General features: G+C 38.5%; 1 protein-coding gene across 12 annotated transcripts in view; it reads left to right on the top strand.

Annotated features, from left to right (window-relative positions):
* ZPLD1 (zona pellucida like domain containing 1) overlaps positions 1–20,844 on the top strand; it is a 135,220-nt gene that overhangs the window by 90,183 nt on the left and 24,193 nt on the right. For 5 of the 12 annotated variants that reach the window (XM_063393781.1, XM_063393783.1, XM_063393782.1 and 2 more), the window contains 2 exons: positions 14,255–14,368; positions 14,711–14,808. In XM_063393781.1, coding sequence (XP_063249851.1) covers positions 14,793–14,808 — 16 coding nt within the window. In that variant the 5' untranslated portion in view covers positions 14,255–14,368; positions 14,711–14,792. Of the gene's footprint in view, positions 1–5,974; positions 6,024–14,254; positions 14,369–14,710; positions 14,809–15,787; positions 15,930–20,844 lie in introns of those variants that run through there. The other 7 variants (XM_063393787.1, XM_063393790.1, XM_063393789.1 and 4 more) reach the window with 3 other exon arrangements.

Consider the following 20,844-nt stretch of genomic DNA (forward strand, 5'->3'; position numbering starts at 1 on the left):
GATGAGAAAAGTAAGCATGTTAAATTTGGGAGCAGGCCAGCAGCTGTGCATTGCTCAGTCCATGGGGTGATGGCTCCTGCATCTCCCATGCATGAGCAGCCAGTTGTGCATTATGACCATGACAGCCCTGCTGCCTTTCAGGGAGGCATGGGCAGCAGCAGCAGTGAAAGGGTGCAGGAAGCCAGCCTTATTTCCTTGGGTGTCACTGAAAAGGAAGGTCCAGACCTGTGGTTGATGGGTGGAAAATCACCCTGTCCTACCTCTGACAGCCCAGCCCCACTTCTGTTTGGCTGTGTGAGCACAGTGGCATCACTGCCTGGCTGGCAGCAGAGTCTGGGAGAGAGCTCTGTGTGGTCCTGCCTGTGGCTCCCAGAGGGGCCTTGATCTGGCTCCTTTTTGGTTTTGTCCAGGGCCACTGGTGATTCCCGTGACCCAGGTGTGCCTCTTGTCCCCAGACCCTGGGACCTGGTGCTGAGGGCCACCAGGGCTGCTGGCTTGCCTTGCCCTGGCGAGCAGCTGGCCCTTTGCTGCTGCCCGACACTCGGTGACTCGGGTGCCTGAAGACACTCTGTTCTTATCCCTGCTTCCTTGAGGAATCAGGCCCTGGAAACCACAGTGTTTGATCTGCCTGTTTGTTTATCTAAGGTCTTGGCTCTACAGGGGAAATAATACTAGTATCTCTAGTAGCTTGTGACAGAAAATATCTGTTTGATATCTGCTTGCAGAGCATAATGAAACAATGTGATGTGCCCGAGACCTTTAGTAGAATAATAACTGTGGTTTTCTGCACAGTGGGGTCTAAAATGTGGTACATATGCCATTTCTTTTGACAGACATGCAGCACTTGAAAAAACTAGGTTTTCAGCTACTGAATGCTTCTTTATGAACCTGAAATGTGCTGGTGGTATGAAAGATTTTTAATGATATGTTAGTGAAATGTAGTGAATGTGGGTACCAGGCAGGCCAGCCAGAAAGGTATTTGCAACTGTTCTACATGTAAAAAATCATGAAGCAATGCTTTCCTTTGTGATGGGAGGGGAGAAGGTGAAGCCACCAAGCAAAAGCTTGGCTGTAGAGGCAGTGGAAACAGTGGTTTGTCTTGGGGTCATCATGCTGCAGGACTGTTCCAGAGGTGCTGGAACAAGGCTGGAATGGTTTGGAGTTGTTCAGCTGTATGAAAGCGTGGAGAAATGATGATCTTGAAAAATGTTTCAGGTGGTGGAAACTGCTTTTTATTTTTCTTTTTTCTATGACAATTTTAAAATTAGGGAGGAATTGTAAAAATTTTATTCATGTTACCCACATTATTACAATATCTCACACTTTAATGAAGTCTCCTGCATTCGTCTCCTGAGTGGAGAAGAATGGCTACATTAATGTGTTGCAGTAAAATGGGAAGCCAAATGGATGGAGGTCAGTTGTACAAGCTTTTGTGTATCAGGGAAGCATACAAACCACTCAAGTTCTGCAAACAACTCAATTCCCATTAGCATGTTCTTTAGAGTTTGTAGATTCCTTTGCTTTTTGTTCTTGTGTGCAAGAAGGGAGATACTTGTGGCAGTGACCAAAGCTAATGTGTTAAATATGGAAAGTCTTGGGAAAGGTGAATTTTGAGGAAGGTAGTCACAATCTTGTTTAACTGTTTATTCCCCATTACCTTCCTGCTTCCCTCTTTTCAGAGTGCTGGATTGTGTTGCTAACTTGTCTGTAACAGTGCTGCTTGTAGATTACATACCTTTTTTTTTTTTGCCTCTATTCTTGCTTCCAAACACTTATCTTTCTGTCCTGATCTGCACAAGACATATGGGTACTTTCAGCTTACTGTGTTCCTACTTAGGGTTTAAAAGTCCTTAGTCTGGATTTAAACTGAAGTAGTTTTTCTCCCAGATAAATAACTTAAAAGTACAGGTAATGAAATAATCATGTAAATATAAGGCACCCTAATTTAGTAGAGCCACTAAATCTACTTCATCAAATATTTAGTAGGATATTAAGGCTACACATGCATAAAAACAGACTGAAGTCTCAGCTAAGTGTCTGCCCATAGTTTTCCTAATATAAATATTTAGACAGAAAACTTAAGTGGCCTGAAGTGTAATGTTGGCTGATAACCTTTTTCTTGAGGGCATGGGAAAATTGTGTGACCTCATTGTTACTCCTATAGGTGTATTTTAGCTCCCATACTTCTTCATAAATTTACCATGCTAACCTAAGTCAATAAATGAACTCAGATGAAACTTATTAAAATCTAACTCTGTCCACATCATTAATTGCATGACATTTTATATCCCTAGAACAAGCATCTCTACTGTAAAAGAACCTGCCCACAAGGTCATCTGTCCTTGCAAAGTCATGGATTATAAATCCGGCCCAAGTATTTATGCTGATAGTGATTTTTGTTCTTCTCTTGCTCATAGTTCATAGTATTTTTTTTAGTAATGGCATTATGGAACCTTAATTTAGCCCAATATGGGCGCTTGAGTTATTTACAAGCTGAGAGCCCTTGTCTGTACTATTAATGTAGATTTCTGAAATAAAGTAATGAAATGTACAGTTTACTATGTGCATAGAACCAATGTGAGTATAAGTAGAAATAAGTGAATTCTTGAAGTAATTACTTTCAAACATTGATATGCACACCCAGTGTATTGATCTGTGTTAATGTGATTATCTCTAGGCAGTGTCTAAGTACTGCAGCTCCCTTCTGTGCAACCTCTGGGTGTTTCCTCGTTGTGCAAGCAGATGAGGCTGCTCTTGTCATTGCACTCTGTGTCTTGTTCCAGAGGTGGGGGCTCTGCCTCACTGTCTGGTGGCTTGCTGAGTGTATTCATGCTCTGCTTGTACCCATCTAGGATGTGAAAGTGCAGTTTTAGCTGGCTGTGTTGGTGTTACCTGTTTTTTGGTCACTTGTTGCTGCCTCCTTCTGCACTGATCTGTGTCTGTGCTCTTTGCAAGATCCTTTGTGGCTTTAAATGTTACACCTCCTTCCTCAATCAGTACTGATAATGTTGCCTTCTCTCTGTAATCAGTGATGTGTCCTGCTTAAAACTGAAAAGATTGTCTTCATTATTTTGCTTCCTCTCGTTCCAGGTAAGAAATCCTAGCAAGTATCCCTAAATATACCTGCTCCCCTTCCTATTAATTCTCTGTTATGTTAAGGCCTGAGCACGTCTTGGCTGGACTGCTCACGGTCTAAACCATTTCTCTTCCATTCCCAGAAAAGATGCTTCAATGTGACGGGAAAGAGCATGGAAAGGCTGGGAGCAGGGCCTGGCTTTATGGCTGGGGGTGGGATTTATCTGGCCTGTTTCCCCTGCTGCTCCAAGCTCAGGGCCCGAGGACCACCACTCCTCCTGCTGCTGCCTGGGCTCTCACGGCTGTCCTGGCTGTAAGGCACGTGTTCTCGTGTACTGCAAATATAATTGTGAAGCTTTGGGGACAGATGCTATCATCTTGGTGTTTATGCAGTCTCTGACACAAATGTAGGATTATTACAGTAGAAACGGTATATAATAATCAATGGATTTTATAGAGTGCTTTATCTAGTTAAAGTTCTTTAACCAGAGCTTTAGCTGAAAGAAAGTACAAATACAAAGCTGACAGAGAATTGAAAATGTTATTTATCTAAGAAAAATGAATTTAAGTGTGGGCTTTTTTTAACTGGTGCCTTATGTTGTATGTTCTTTCCATATATTATTTTTATTCCCACGTATAGTGTTTGGCATTAAACTAGACAGTAAACTCTCTAAAGCACAATTGTTTTCCCAAATGTATTTGTCTTGCAAGTAGCATGCTTTCATCTTAAGAGAGCAGCTTCTTGCATAGAATAATAAAAAGCAATAGCAGTTACTTTTGTTTGGAAGTAAAGCTGAAAATGATGTGGACTGTATAGAAAAAGTGTAAAAAGAGTAGGCTTTGTTTATGATCTCCCTTCCCATGTGCTAGCTTAAGCTATAAGCTACATCTATAGTTGTGGTCTGTGAATATACTTCTTTAAAACAGATACAAGATCACATCCTGATGCATCTGTTCAAAGATTGTTATAATCATTAATGGTTACAGTTGTAGATTATTTTAGTAAGAGTTTCCATCTACTTTTCTTGCATTCCTTTTTTACTATTGATAATGTTGCCATGATCTTACATCTATTTTGACATCAAAAACGTTACTCTCTGTTTCTTATGTGATTGTCTCTGAGGTTGTACATGGATCCTGTTGAGGGAAAAATAATTTTTTTATGTACAAAAAGATTTATTACATAAGTAGAGTTTGTGTGTATGTGTTGGGCAGATTTTTAAAACTCGATCTTTATTTTCTGCAGCTCTGCAACCTGATATGAGCTTTCTAGTTTTGTCCAGTATTTCAGTTAATCACAGGTCTGCAGCTCTTCATTGCTGCAAGGATGCTCTTGTAGCTGTGATTTGTATTTTATTCAGGAATAGTACTGCTAAAATTCCTCCTTCTTCTCTGGTTTGTGACCCATTGTTATTCATATGTTCTTTTCTCTGTTCTAATTTTAAAACCGTCTGTGTTCCAATTTAGCTGAAGTGTTCAATGTATTCCTTTTTATGTTACTTAAAAGTTTTTGTATCTCTTAGTGGCTTGATTTCAGAAAGAGATCTTATGGAGCCAGCTGGCTGAGAAATGGATTTCTCCATTTCACAGGAGAACTTCCCTTATTTTAGGGACTTATTTTAGAAAAACGATCTCTTTATTTCTCCAGCACCCCGATTTGAAATGGAAATGAAGTTCCAAATGTTCTGTGGAATTCAGTTTCTGAAAAAAATCTTTCAGATGTATCAAGCTAAAAAAAACCCCCAAACCCAAACTCTGATGTTGTTTTAATGATTGCTTTAACATTTTACTTGAGATATTTCCAATGACCAACACGCTAATGTTTCCGTCCCTTTAATCTGGTTTTGTTTTCACTGCTCAGAGAAAAGTGTAGAGAGAAGAATAAGTAACTTTACAAACAATAGACTACAGGAGACTCTCCAGTGTGAGAATACATATAAAGAGAAATAAAACATCTGTTGAACATTGTGTTGCCTAAAAAGCCATATTTTGGTAAGAATTGTTGTCCTTGTGTAGCTGGTAACAAACAGGGGAGTCTGTGGCTATCCGTGCACCATTTCAGCCACCGCTGCTCAGCACTCAAAACCCCAACAACCTTGTGAAAGTTGTATAGGCACAATAGGGTGTGTTTTGCCCATGTAAATATGCTGGGTATTTACCTGATTCCTGGATAGATTTTTAAAAATGCTTGGGGTCCCCTGCTGCTGTAGCCTGGCTCCCATGGGTAGAGCTGTATGTTTGAAATGTGCTGAAGTTAAACACTGTCTCATCTTGCAGGATAAACCTTGAAACTGTGTTTGCTGTGGTTAGTGTGGGTCCTAGGGCTGAGCAAAAGGGGGAGGGCTGTCTCTCACCACAGTATTTCTTTATCAGAGAAAGATAAAAATCTCCTTTTACACTCCCGAATGTCTTTCTTGGCTGCAGCCATGCAGTGTGTCCTCAGTACAGCAAGATTTTTGCGCTGCCATGCGTAACCGTGGGCTGCAAATTGCTGTGATCTGTTACTGCTGCATTTAGCAGTAACAGTACTTTTAAATCAAATTCTGAGTGGTTATCTTGATTAAAGCACTTGAATGAATAAATAATGCAGTGGACTTAATAGTAAGAAAAGAAATAGATCAAGTGGAGCTGTAATTCATGAGACGATATATTTCCCTCACTTTCTGATTTTATGGATTATTTTAACATATACTTAATCACTTTTTGTTGTTGTTGTTGTTGTTTAGATTTTTTGCAATGCTTTTGTTTAGTGAACTAACATATACTGTTGTTATGGTGTTTAACAGGCAATTCTGATATTAAGCCTATCTTTCCGCAATGTACAGACTAATGAAGATTTGCAAACATTAATTTCTTCTATGTTTTCTCTAGAAAATGAGTATGAAATTTGGAGCTTAAACTTTGTGGCTCTTTGCACTGGTTTTGCATGGAGGAAGATGAAAATTAAGGTGTGTAATGCTGAACCACCAGTATGTTTTAATCTTCAGTCCTGCGAAGTTGCCTTGCAGACCCTTCTAATGTAACAGCAAAGAAGGGACAGAATCACAGACGGGGTAGGTTGGAAGGGGCCCCAGTGGATCATTTGGTCCAACCTCCCTGCTCAAGCAGGGCCATCCCAGAGCACATGGCACAGGGTTGTGACAGGTCTGGAATATCTCCAGTGAGGGAGACTCCATAACCTCTCTGGGCAACCTGTTCAGTGCTTGGTCACCTGCACAGTAAAGAAATTCAGAGAAGGGCAGCTCAGAGTGGGGATTAGTTTTACCAACTCAGACAAAGCTGCTAAGGTCTGGTGATGGGCATGTTCAGCTAGTCAACAAGGGAAGGAAGCATCAGTTTCAAGTTCCCTCAATGAAGAATGTGGGGTACGTTGTTTCTTGCCTTGGGAGATAAACTGTGCTGTTAAAAATACATGTTCAAACATCAAACAGGTTCCTTCCCTCCCACCACCCCCCCTGCCCCACCCCAGAAATATCTGATCTTATTTGACTGACTACTAAGGTAAGAGAGATAATCCTCATTCTCCACTGAAATGAACAATTTAGCGAATGTCTAACTGGTTCAGAGATGTGACAGAATGGAAAAAACAAAGGATATGTCCAAAGGTTGGAGCACTCCTCCCCCTTATAATTCTGTGCCTTTTGCTAGAGCAAAAACAATTTTGAAGCACTAGTGAACTTTGGAGTATAACACCAAGTTTAAACAGAAAAAAACAACTCAGCAACCTAATCACTTTCCCCAAATGATACCATTTTTTAAATTACTCTACTCTCTAGCAGAAGATATATGGCTCCTGAAGATAAACAATATTTTTTTATTGAATTTTGCTCTTTCAAACAAATAGCTCCCTTGGAATCCAACTAGGTCCTGGGATGAAGATAACTCTTTACAAGAGAAAATTGTGCCTGCTACACAGTAAGGAGGTGATGTAATAGACAATTAATACCCAGTCAGTCTAAATTGCTGACAAGAGCAGGTTGCAATCAAATAAAATGAAAGCACTAGAGGGTGAAACAAGTGAGAGGAGCTAACAGTGAATTTTGTACACATAAGTCTTAACTCTAAATACAAATTATAGAGGAATTAAAGGAACATAATGTGTAGAGGAGTCAGATGACAAGACTGTTCCCTCTGATTCCAGCCTTTCTCCTGAAAAAATCCAGTAAGTCCTTTTAGCATAAGGCATTTGTGGATTGATGTATGGGTGTGAGAAGAAAACAAGCCTGACTCATGGTAGCAAGAATATAGATATGTATATGGATTTTGTGTGTTGCCTTGAAAGAAGAAATCAAATGTCAGCTTGAATGAAGAGACCACGTTTTTAACTTCTATTATCCCTCTTGTGATGTTATTTGTAAAAATGTTTGGTGGCCATGATAGAAAGCTGCCTCTGCAGTAGCTCCTCTCTGTTAATTGAGGGATCTGGCTGCTTGACTAAGATGTAAAAGACCTAGGCTTAATGCCTCTCAGATCTGAGAGCTTTATTTCAACTTTGTTTCTCAGGACAGTGCTTTAGGCACTGATCTGGAATGTGTGCTGGACTGCTGGATCTCTCATTTGCTGTAATTCACATTAGAGTCTTTGTATAACCACTTCAGTATGAGCTGGACAAAACGTGTTGCCACTAACCCAGGTGTAAGCTCCATCCTTTGACCTAAAGGAGTGGTCCCCAAGGTGGAGCTAGAGGAGGGACATTCAGTCTGTCCTTCTGTGTACTGGGTGAATGCCCTAATAGTTCTGGGGATGGGGTGGAATGAGAACACAGGCTTGGTAAAACCACAGTGCTGGCAGCACTTATCACTTATCATCACTTATCATCAACTTACTGCGATTCGCTCTTGGCCATACCTGTGAAGATACCCAAGAGGGGAAGCAAATATTTATTCAACAGGGCCCAAAAATGGTTTCATTCTCAGCTTTGATAATGGCCATGAAATATCCATCTTGAGTGGATCCAAAGTCATGTCCTTTTTAGCTGATGCAACCACTAAGCACAAGGAGAGCTGTTCTGGCACATGCCCCTGCCTGGTGGGATCCTGGGGCAGAAAGGTGTTCTTGTGCTGGGTGCTCATAAATGATCTGAAGACGAGTGAAAATCGATGCACCCTTGGCAAATTATGATTTGGTAGCTCATTATCTCCTTGTGAAACTCATTTTCCAGCCTACTGATTAGGCCTATAAAAGCACAGTTTTAATATGCCTCCTGCCCTGTTTTTAATTCCCTGGCTGACAGTAAAGAAAATTCTGGCCAGCTCTCAGGACAATTTATACTCTTCTTTTATCTTGATGGCATATTGATCCTGCTGAACATTCCTTCTGCAAAATAATGAACATGCATCTTAAATGCAGTTTATAGGGGTTGTGTAGTAAGCTTTTTTCTTCCTAGAGACAGTTTGCTGCCTTTGTATTCTGACAGCAGGTGCAACCTAGGAGGAATGGGTCAGGGCTCTTCTGTGGAATAATCTTTCTGATCTCTGTCACTCTTTTTTACTCCTTTATTAGAGTTTCCTGACATTTAATGATCTTAATTTTTGAAATTTTAATCTTGCATTAAATTATAGAAAATTGTCCTAGTAACTACAACAGTGACTATATTTGGCTGGGAAAAATCTTATGGAAAAAGGTCTTAGAAATCTGCCCATGAATTGATTGAACATGGGAAGCTCTGCACTTATTCCACTAAACCTGCTCTGACTTTTTTTTTTTTTTTTTTTTTTTTTTAATAAGTATCCTAAATCTCCCCTGCCTCCAAAAATAAGAGACTCCCAAAAGAAACTTCCAGTGTAATGTAAACCAGGCTCTAAAGCTGAAAAACCCACCTATGCCCAAGGAGTCGTGGGGAGCCATTTGGCTTGGGGATCTTCACTGGTGTATTAAAGTACATTAAACTCTCATCCTACCTTACTTGGTGATGGCTTTCCTTCTTGGAGAAGCCCCAGGCTGTGGGTGCACACACGGTCTGCAGCAGTGCTTGCTCAGGCAGCCCCTTTGCCCCAGCTCACTCTGGGCTCTCACTGAGCTGGAGAAGAAGCCGAGCTATCCGCATGTAATTTTTCACCATTGTGAGTAGGGCTTGACTCTCTGAAAAGGAAATAAAGGTCTCAGGATTCGTCCCTGGAATAATGACAACTTCAGGCATATTTCTTTGCAATGCAAGCTAAACTACCTGTATTTTTCCAACAAATAATTATTGCCTCGTTCACCCTACACTCTGGAGGCGAACAGGCTCGCAATCATATGAATGAGGTGATCTTTCAGCAACTTAACACTAAACTTGAGAACAGATGAAATAAGGAAACCACTTAGAGGAAAATGACCTCTCTGTGATAGACCTTTCTCAGAAATAGAAGATTTGCTGTTCAGCACCAGCAAGTGTGTAGGGAACCAGCTGAATGGAAGAATCTGTCCACTCCTCTAAGTACTTAATGGGACACTTATCTCTCTTTTCTAAAGAAAGGCTGGTGACATCTGCATTTAGTTGAAGAAACTAATGGCAGAGGGAGACAAGGAAAAAAGCTATGCTGTAAAGCAAGAGGACCAGGTGAATGTTCCTTTCAGGTCAAAAATGCCCTTTCTTTCTCATCTGAGGGATGAGAGGGCCTCTGCAGAAGAAAAAAAAATGCTTTAACTACTGAAAATTAAGTATAATCTAGGACAGCAATAAAGACTGTGGGTTTGACTGGGAGGTGGAAATGTGTTCATAAAGGAGGGTGCCTCAGTTGTTACATACAAGCGTGTAGTGTTTAGGATTTGTCTAAAAGAGTGTGCATATTTGGAAATTGTAGCCTTAGAAACAAACTTGTGTCTTGTGTGTCAAAAGTGTAACTCTCTATGACTGGAGATAAGATAGTGAATGACAACCATGGTGATTTTTTTTTTTAATTTGGGACAAAATAAAAATTTTCTGTATTATGCAAGAGAAAGTTGAATTCCAGATTTATTTGCACACTGAGCTGTCAAGTCTGTCATTGTCAACATGAAAACTCATTTTCAAAGCAGCCACAGGTGAGCCAAGGTCATATACGGTGTAGATGTAGATTCTGCAAGTAGGGGCTTAAAAATCTAAAACTAGAAAGTAGAGTTGTGAAATAAAAAGGAATTTTCCAATCAAGAAATGAGCTGGTTTTAATGCTGGTCTAAAGCATAGGGAGTATGTATTTGTTACCACCGAGCAGGCAGGTTTGTATAAATCCAGAGAAGCTGAAGGAGTCTTGTGTGTATTTTTTATTCCAATTCCCAATTTGTAACCACAGCCATTTCTAATTCACATTTACCTCTGCTAACAATGAAACATGTTGGTCTTTTGATGTATATTGTTGTGTGCTGTAAAACTAACAGGGATTTTCCTATCCCAGTTCTGTGGTCTGGACCCAAATGATGCCAGGGTTATTTACAATCTGTTCAGGTCACATTTTTGCCATTGGTAAAACTTTGCCTAAACTGGATTTGGGTTCTGTGATGTTTCAGTGCAAGTATAATTCCATGATCATTTTTTATCACTTGTGCTCCCTGTTCTGCTAACAGTTTGCATTAGAAGGATTTAAATTACAGTTGCTTTGGCAAGATAGAAAGTGAACTAGATGGTTTTGAGGTTGAATATGATTCAGTTAAAACTGGTGTGCACTTTCTCTAGATGCCAGTAATGTAAACAGCCATGACAATTTTTAAGCCATGTATTTGTGTGAGTATATTTGATTATAACTAGGGAGGAATCTCTCATGCAGTATTGATTTTTTTACACATTTTTTCCTTGTAGTTACAGCACACATTGATTAGGTACAGTAAGAATTATATAAGTTGTTAATCCAGTTTAGCTGGGGTTCGAATTAAATCTGATCTTTTAGAAAAGAAGCTTGGGGAGTAATGTCAATTGCTTATATCAAGGGGCTCAATGTGGACTTTATACTGAGAAATGCCTAGAAAAGCAAATGTGTGTGTGGGGTTAAATATAGATGAATATAGCTGTGAGAAACACAAAGCAACTGGACAAAGGGTGGGCGGCTGTTTTGGAGGCTTCCAAAATTTTACTGTTAGAAGAACCGAATGTGGATGATGTGATGATGTCTAGGGAGGGAATCTATGGGGGAATACTCTTAAATATAAGCCTATATACACAGATATATGTCTCAAAAGTATGCCAAATTTTGACAGGTTATTTTGTCAGAAAGATTTGCTTGCTTGTGTTTTGACAGCTGAAGTTGTTCTTTTAACTATCCTTTTTTTTTCCCAGACATATTTTAAACATTTGACGTTGACACATATTCTACAAAAAACACATGAATAGAAAAATTAATTATTTAATTGTGTCTAAAACTTCCTCTGTTCCTAAACAATGGAGATGTGCTTTAGCTGAATTGTTCCATTAGATCATTTAGGCTGCAGAACTCATTTCATGGACGCTGCAGCAATCACTGTGCACCTTCAGAGCTCATTTCCGAAAAAAACAGAATCCCTCTTCACAGAGAAAACATTTCACTTTTAAACTGAGAATGGGAATTTCACATGGCATATGACATTGAAGAATATTTTGTTTTAAAATAGCCTCTGTGCTTCAAGCTAGCAATCTAGCTGAGGTTAGATTTTTAGAATTTTATATTAACAGTGCAGTTCTTACGTGCTCTGTGTTTGGTAGAAGCAAGTTCAAGATAATTCCAGAGCTACCTATAAGAGGATAATAGTGATAAAACCCAGGATTTTTTTTTTTCTGGTTAATAATAGGGGATTATATTATCCATCTCATTTTTATTAAGATAATTCCAAATCGGGCAAAATATGTAGTTACATTGTGGGCAAAACAACAGTAAAATTTGGCTTGCATGTGGACTGATTAAAAATCTTTGTACATAACGTTTTATATGAAATTTGTACTCCTATATTGAGGTTTTCTATTCTCTTGCCATTTCTCTGTCTCCTCACAGGTATTTAGAAATAGGTAGCATGGTGTGTGGGCTTTCTAAGTTCTGGAGAAGAGGGGAAATAAAAGGTTTTGCTTATATGTTATACCTTTCTATATGAAAAGAGAAAGTTCCTTAGAAGCTAATTGATGAAATTAGTAATCAAACTGTGACCAAATAACCTTGAAAATTATGGTTTAGAAGAATCAGCTTGTCTGATTTCAAATAATACATAAAAAATGAATGAGATGGACAGAGGGATTTGTGGAATGGAGACAGATTTTTAATTTGAAAAGGAGCAAGATGTCTCTTACTCATAATGAGATACATTTGGAAAGCTTATTATGATCTATTCATAGAACTGGGGTTTTATATTTGTTCTGGCCAGAATAACTGTTTGAAATCATACTGAAAACTTTCAAAACCATTGAATATTATACAGGATGAAAATAGTTTTCCTTATGAATACACTCTTAGAGAATCAAATATTCGGGGGCATATTCTCTCAAAGGTTAGTGGTGAAATAGGTTTCTTTTTGTTTTGTTTACCTGTCAAAGAATTCAGGGTTTTTTTTATTTTAAATATAAAGAATAGAGAAATAACACATTATATAGCAGGGGAAATACTGAATTCTCAATAGAGAACTTGAAAAAGAAATTTGTTGGCTTTTAACCCACCTCTGCTCACACACGTGGGCAGAGAGAAGTGTGCTCACCTCAGCCAAGCTGCTCCTACAGTTTTTGGGGAGAGCTGTGGCTTCCAGAAGAGCACAGACACAGCTCCTCTGTGGATAGCTGCAGGTGACCAGCTCCTTGAGTATGTCTCAAGTAATAAGACTGTCCTGCAGTCTTGTGCTTTGTCTCCTTTTTTTTGTTAAAATACCAGTCTCCAGCAAGGGAAAGGTGGGATGACACCTGTCAGGATTTCATTGTATACATACCCCTGCAGAGGAAAGAAAGCCAGATGTTGCAGAAGATGTGATTGCTGTCAGTAGAAACAGAAATTGTGATTTATAATGATTTGGTGTTTTCAATAATCTCATCTGAAGACCAAAAGGCAAGGGATGGCTTTTGGTATTGGGCATGTCTTAAATAATAAACCAACATAAATAGAGATTCTTATTTTGCAAACCTACTCAAGGTTAGACTGTTCTTTAAATGCACTTGCTTGTGAAACTGATATTACATAGAGAAATTTTAGTTTGCATTTGTGCGACACTTCAGTGTTGAGAGGAAAATCTGCTTTCCTCTGCCACTGCCCTGACACTGGAGGATGAGGAGGAGGAGGCCAGTCAGTGCATCATGTCAGTGCTGGTTCTGCCATGGCTGCTCTGTGGGGCCTGCCTGGGTTGCCATCAATGTACTGAGTTTTTCTGCAGCACTTTGATGTTCAAGAGGAGCTGGCCAAAGAGAAGGCATGGCAGAGGCAGGGCTTTTCTCTTCTAAAAAGTGCCCCACATCCCAACAAATCCAGGTACCTCAAAGTTGTCTCTGTGATGCCAAAACTACAAACTACTGTTTTCCCTGGCCAAAGGTGTAACAAAATCTTGCAGGCATAGATGGTTATAATATAAACTGAAGATGCAGACGGAGGAAGAAAGTCTTATGCCAGAAACAGGAGTTAAACATCCCCCTCCAAATCCCAGAAACAGAGGAGTAGATATTATGAAGCAGGCTTAGTTTCTAGCAGCTTGATCTTTGCCTTTGTGTGCACTTGGCTTTGTGTGCATTGATGTCCTGTTGGTAATTATCATTCTGTTGACACCTGTATTCACGATGACACCCCTATATCACATTTTCATCACAGCGGGAAATGTCGCTCTTTTTGCTTTTGTGTTGTTTAGTACTATGAGTTTAGCCCAGAGCTGAAAAAAAAGAAAAATAGACACTTCTCACAACAAACAATGGTACATTGATAACCTTGCAGTTTAGTTACTGATCCTATCTCAGTGCTTCCAGCTCTCTCCTTCCTCCCACCCCTCTTTTTAAGCAGACAAGGTTTTCCCTCAACAAGCTGATGACAGAAGGATTTCTCCAGGTTGATTGTTTGCCCCACATGGTCCTCTGGATTTCTTCATACAAGTGGAGAGAAGCAGATCAAAAGCCTTCAAGAAAAAAACAGGCAAAGGATTGAAAAAAGCCACCATAAAGAACCTACTCAGGTTTCATTCTGATGATGAACAGGCTTGTAAAGTATTCTGAGACCTGTCAAATTTTCCCATCTGAAATCCAGACCTATTTTAAAAAGAATTTTCATAATGAGTGTCTCTTTTTCTCGATCCACAGGCTCAGAGTATTTTGTGAAAAAGTTCTGCAGGGCAGAGGGGTTGAACAGTTGATCACATGCAGGAGCACGGGATAGATGGAGTACAGCTGACTCAACAACTACAGGGGATTTCGGTAAGTGCCCGCCACGTCAGCCAACTAGAACTTACTAAAATACTGGTTAATATCACAATATTCATTACTTTTAAAAGAAAATTCTTACTTTATCACCTGTCAGAAAACTTTAACCTCACCAGGAAATCTCAGTGGTAATTTGGTGGGGAAGAGGTATGCAGGGAATGGCTGGTGCAAACATGAAGGCATTAGCATCCAACTGTGAGTGACTTTTGCAACTTAGCTTTTGCCTAAGGGCACCCAGGCCAGAGTTGAGCTATTAATGCTAGGGGAGGAAAGTTATAAGCCCTGTGCACTGTGGAGTCTATCAATGTATGTCAAACCCACTCGCGTTGCTTTCAGGAGGGAAACAATCAATTCTTGAAGGAGACGATGTTATCCAACTTGTGGTATCAGTCAGCCTGTTCCCACAATCATTGCGTTGATGGAGGAAAATATTGGTAAGAAGGACTTCTTATCTGGCTCCACTGCAATTGAATGACAGGAGTTGGTTGATTGGAAGTGGCATTGTTTCAGGTCACAAAGCTGACTGGATGTGGTAATTGCACCACCTTTGTTTATTTTTAAAGTTAGAATAACAGTGATATACTCTTCAATGAAGATCGCGGGGATTTGAAATCAAGTCTTCGGTACAGCTGATCAACTGATACTGTCCAAATTGACATAGTTACTATAATTGCCCTGTGTCCCAGAGAGGAAAACCTTAAGAGCTGCAGAAGACAGAAACGCTGGCCCTGCTTGCATATTCTTGATCAAATAATGGTTTTACCATTTCTTGTTGTTTTGTTTTCTTTCAGGTAGATCTTAAGCAGTACCCCTTGGATTTGTTTTACAAGTTGGTTCAAAAATTCCTTCAGATCTTAAGTCCCAAATGGCTACAACATGGACTTGAAACATGATAAAAGAAATAGCCATAACTGAATCTTTTCTATTTTACAATATAGTTTTTATTTTTAAATATAAATCTAGGAACAGAATCTCTTTGATTTCACAGTTTATGAAATCTGTGATACTACATGCATTCTTTGACCAAGATATTAGCAGCATTATTTACTACAAATTTGTTTAACTTCCAAGGATTAGATAAGATTATACTCTACTGCAGCATTATTCTACATCCTTACTGCTTAATTGTTGTTTCTAAAAGTGAGGAAATGGAAGTAATCACGGTAGCATAAACTCTTGGTGCTTTTTGTAGGGGAAGTCTTATTTTACTGGTAACTCTTCAAGCTGCAAACAGATGGCTGCAGTATAATCTACTTGCTAGTGACATCAAGCATTATTTTACTGAAGATTTATATTTATTTCGCTCTCTTCAAAAGCATAAAAAGAGTAATTAAGTAGAATGGTACTCATTTAGATCTTCATCTGCCCATGCCATTGCAGGACTCTGGGGTCAGGCAATAGGATTAAGAGCATCTCATCACCAGCTCAGTGTGTTTGAATCCAGACCATGGCTAGAGGCGACTGAAGGCCAGTAGAATGTGGTGACACTTCGGGGCCTATATCAGATGATTTGACAGTCTCTGTAAATTTGCTAGCTGATGGAACCCCCATAATGGTCAGTGGTCTGCGAAGGAAATCTGTAGACTGAATGTGCACGTGTGGAGAAAGTATTTAAGCTTAGGAGGAGTCTCTTAGATCCAGGTTTTAGGGACAGTCTTTGTACACTACCTGTGCAAGGGACGTGACACAGCTTTTGCTTTTGTGTTTCAGTTCAAGATGATCCTGGACTTGCTTTAGTCTCAGTGACTAAAGCAAATTGCAGTGCCTCCACTGAAAGTCAAAGAGAAACGTGATGCACACCAGCTGCAATAGAGCTAAATCTTCCTATTTTTTTCTCACTATTGGATTAATTAGACAGTATCTTAAACACTGTAGTTGTGTTCATTACAGATACTTCTATGTGTGCTTGCCAGTCTGGAAGTGAATGTGGCACAGCTGGTGTTTATCTGATGGCTCTTGTTTTGTAATCAGCTTGTTTATAGCATTTTGTAGCTGAAGTAAGTTAAAAAAATGCAACATGATTTTTATTTCAGTTTTATGATGTGAGTCAGAGATGCAGTGACCTCAATAGGGAATCTATCAGCATTTTCAGCTGGTTTATGTTCTTGGCATTTCAGTTGAATCCACTGAAGTTGCACTAAGGAGTTTAACTATAAACCACAAAATTAAAGAAAAGCAGAGCACAACAAGCCAAATTAGGTGGATTTTAATGATTAAAAGGAGGTCTTGATTTGTTAAGAACATTCAAAATTATCTTTTCGGACTATTCACTGCGATGGTCTCCAAATATTATACTGAATTTCCTTTCTTTCTCAGCTATCTTGTTGATGTTAAAGTTTTAGGACAATATAAAGGGTGTGAAAGTGAGAGGATAATCTGTTCAAAATTGTTTAATTCGGGTCCAAGGCCTTGACTATAAATTGCTTCCTTAAGACCAGTTTTCCTCACAAATCTGCTTTCACTGGCAACCTTCTGTGCTTTGTGTCTGCACAAATGTCCTGTGGGAAACACTGGTTAGTTCATGCAGGTTGGAAGAATAGAACAGAAATTAATCTTTTCTGTGAGGCTCAGAAGATGTCATTTTGAGCATTTCTATATGTGGAACTTAAAGCTGATTTGTGTTTTCACACTTCTTTGAGGTATCTGTGAACCATGGATTTGAAAACATAATTGCAAACAGAGACTTACATTTTTTAGCTTATCCCTCAGATACATAATTATGTAATTTTATTGTATGATATTATTGGCTTGATTTGAAAGATGCTAGCATTTTCTTAGCATGTTAAAATAAATGTCTGAAAGAGAGAAATATACTGTTGAGACTGCTTCTGTGGGACTGCAAAGCAAGTATTCTGGCAATATTTAAACTAAAATTCAACTGTTCCATCACTAAGCAGAACTACAGTGAAAAGAATATGGACCAGTGTAGGGGGAAGATATCACATTTGAAGAATATCATTCCACTAGTAGATGTAGGAAACACTAGAATAAGTCTGCTATTTAGCACAGAGTAGCAGGTAAACAGTCTACTCCATGACTTCAACACCTGCAAGTGAATAAATTTAAATAGACCTAGTAAGTGCAGATCTCTGGCTTGTTCAACAAAGAGTATTTTAGATTTATTTATACTTTTATAATTACATTTTCACAGTAGTCTGTCTCCTTGGAAGAAGATATTATGCTGCTTTGTATAAATCTGGAAATATTTCATAAAGTCATAGTATTCACTTGATCACTTGTTCTCTTCTTACATTATAAATATGCAGTTAACTTAATTTCTTTTCAGACTAGATTAAAAAACACCTCAGTGCATCCAAGGATTGGTTGTAAAAATAAAGACATGCACATATACTAAGGCACAATGTTTAAAAGTTTATTAGGAATGTTTTGAAGTATTAAAAGGTAGGGATTTTTTGTTTGTTTGTTTTTAAATGACTTATTGGCGGTACACCAATTAAGTATACCAGTTAAATTTCCCTAGTCATTAGGCAGGCAGAAAAACCATCTCAGCTGGATTTTTTGCCTATCTGAGGTTCTGAGATGAAGCTCCAGATGGACCTGTGCTAGTGCCTCTCTCTAAACACACCTGGTTTTATAGATTCAAGAGCTCTGCATGGCTGTAAGGCTTCTATTATTTACTCAACATACGTATTTATTTCTCACTACAGTAATAAGATTGACAAAAAATACTGAGCTGTGAATTCTGGAAGCAGCTGTAGGTTTTCAGCCTTTTGGTGTTCAGCAGGGTTTAGAATGATTATCTCCTTTCAATTCATAAGCACACCACGTATTGCTTCCATATAAATACTTTATAATCGTGAATATGAGTTGCCCATTGTAGTGTGCTGGTGAAAATCTGAGGTCTTTCAGATTAAAGTCTAATGATTTTGATGTGGCTTCCTTTTGTGGAAACTTAACATCTCCTTCTTAGAACCTTTCACTTTTTTGTTCTGTGAGAGATATTGTAAAAAGACTTGAAAATAAGTCAAAATTCTTTTAACTTGTGTTAGAATTTTTAAAACTTTTGAACCAAAGCAAAAGCTTTGTTTTTTAAAAACTGCAAAAATTTCTTCTCCAGTCTTATTTTCCTTGGACAGTATGGACACCTACTTGATTCACAAAACATCTTGGAATATGAGACTTTAGCTGTGATTTAGAATTGGTCAGAGAAAGCTCCTGTTTGATTCTGGTAGATTTTTGATTAAGGAGGTGTTCCAAGCTTTGACCCAATATTTAATTACAAATCTAATGTATTTTGGGGCTGATTCAGGATTTTTGTTTATAAATCTCGAGAACTGAGGGGGAAAATATGGCTAGAAAATACATACAGGTCATTCTGGGGCCACATAATTGATACTGAAGGCAAGTCTCTGCCTGACCAATGTGTGTTTTTAAATCATGGTCTTTCTCATTCAGTCCACTGCTGCTGTGTTCTGAATAGCTACAAGAGAGATTAGTTTACTTATTTAAAACAAAAATATTTTTACATTTTCCATGTGTGAAAAATCAGCTGGTTTTGTACATTCTGAGGTACACTGATTTCTGATGTTCTTAGTTTTATTATTTCCTCATATATGTCAAATTATTGCATTTGCTGTGGGCCCTGAAATACTGTAATTTTGGCAACCCACAGGCTGTTCATAAGCTGAGTTTCATAGGAAACTGTTGAACTTCAAGGTGCATGTGTGTGCCTCTGTGTTTGCATGTCATGTGTGTGCGTGTCTGTATATATTTATTTTTTCCATTCTGCAGGTTTTGCTAGGTTTCAGAAATGTGATGACACTATGTGGTTTGAAATCACAGAACACTCTAAAAACAGATGTAAGTGTTTCAAAGTCTCAAAACCAAAGATTATCCACAAACATAGAGAAATTTTGTAGTTGAAATGGGTCTCACGCTTCTTTGAATCTCATTTGCCCTTTTTTCTATAAGAAGCCTTTTAAGAAAAGGCAATTATCACCTTTTGATAGGCTTATCTTTAAAACACTTGCTGTAAAGATCCAAGTCCTATTTTATCTGCATCATAAGACCCAAGGATATAAAATGTAGGCGATAGTGAAAACGATCTGGATAATTTATTTCAATAGGATGTACAAGTTAAAAGAGAAAGTTCCACTGAAGAACTTGATGTAGAGAGGTATTCGTCTGTTTTTGTTCACTGGGTTACTTTTAAGTGATGGCAAATGATCTCGTGTGTGTTTAGAAGCAAAGTGGCTCTGGAGCACCTGACGGTGGAACATTCAAATGCACTTCACAATTCTTCACACCTTGTGTGCACATGCAGAAGCAAGTGTGGTGGAAAGATAAATGCAAGCCAGAAGGACAAGGAGCTATTTTGTCATGTGGTGACTGACATGGTCTTGTTGAACTATGTAGTGATAATTTCAAAGTATTTTTATGAGCAGAAGTAATGTTCTTATTACATTACTTGTACATACCTAATGTACATTGCTAGACAACATTTAGGCAGTTACTAGGTATATATGAAAACACTTAAAAATGCCACCAGCTTATTATGTGCTCATCACATCTATAATTTTCTTTCAGAAACTTTTGTTATTACTAATAACTGTTCTTTTTGAAAGACATATCCAGTCAGAAGGCATAAAGATCACCATATTCTGCTGAACTGCCAAACACCCTGTGAATTAAAAATAGAGACTATGGAGTGGATTATAGGAAGTTTTTATAAAATACAGGAAGAATAGTTGAAATAATAATGTACTCAGAGGTTGCAACTAGCTCACAAATGCATTTCAATAAAAATGTAGGGCTGAATCATTGAATGCTGTTAACAATGGAAAAATTTTGAAGATATTTTTAGAGAGGATGGAAGAGAAATGAACAGCAGGTCATGACAGAGGAAAGAAGAGGGAATTAAAATCAAACTAGAGCTTCTCAGTGGAATTAAATTCCTAAATTGACCGCAAAAGCTTGTCATGTTTAAATCATAAACATCTTTACTTGGGAATTCTGTGCAGGTTTTCTGACACGGGGAATCAAATGCAAGGATGAGGGCTTTGTAAAGTGATAACAATTAAAATGAGGACTGCGTGTTGCAGCTCTGACCTCTCTGTACTCTTCTGTGCTGCACAGCACAGAACAGTAGGGCCTGAGTCTTGGCACATCAGTGAAACATGATACAGGTTTGTTCTTTAAGAGTTTAATGAACAGAAAGGGTCAGATTGATCTTGCAGTATGTGTTGGCATCTTTTTAATCCTGGAAATCTTCTTAACAGTCAGATATATTTGTTGTAGATGAAAGAAGCCATTTTTTGTTTTTTTTTTTTCCCAAAGCCACCAAGAGCTGCTTTCCTCAAAAAAGGCATACTAATAATTGCATACTAAACAAAGGAAAAAAGGCAGATATTTTCCTCATGAATTTAACTCCTGGATTTAAAATCTTCCCATTCCTGACGCATGCTATTTTACGGTTTTCTACATGGATTTTTAGTTTCACATTCATATGC

This window comes from Prinia subflava, chromosome 3 (genome assembly GCF_021018805.1).
Source record: "Prinia subflava isolate CZ2003 ecotype Zambia chromosome 3, Cam_Psub_1.2, whole genome shotgun sequence".
NCBI lineage: Eukaryota > Metazoa > Chordata > Aves > Passeriformes > Cisticolidae > Prinia > Prinia subflava.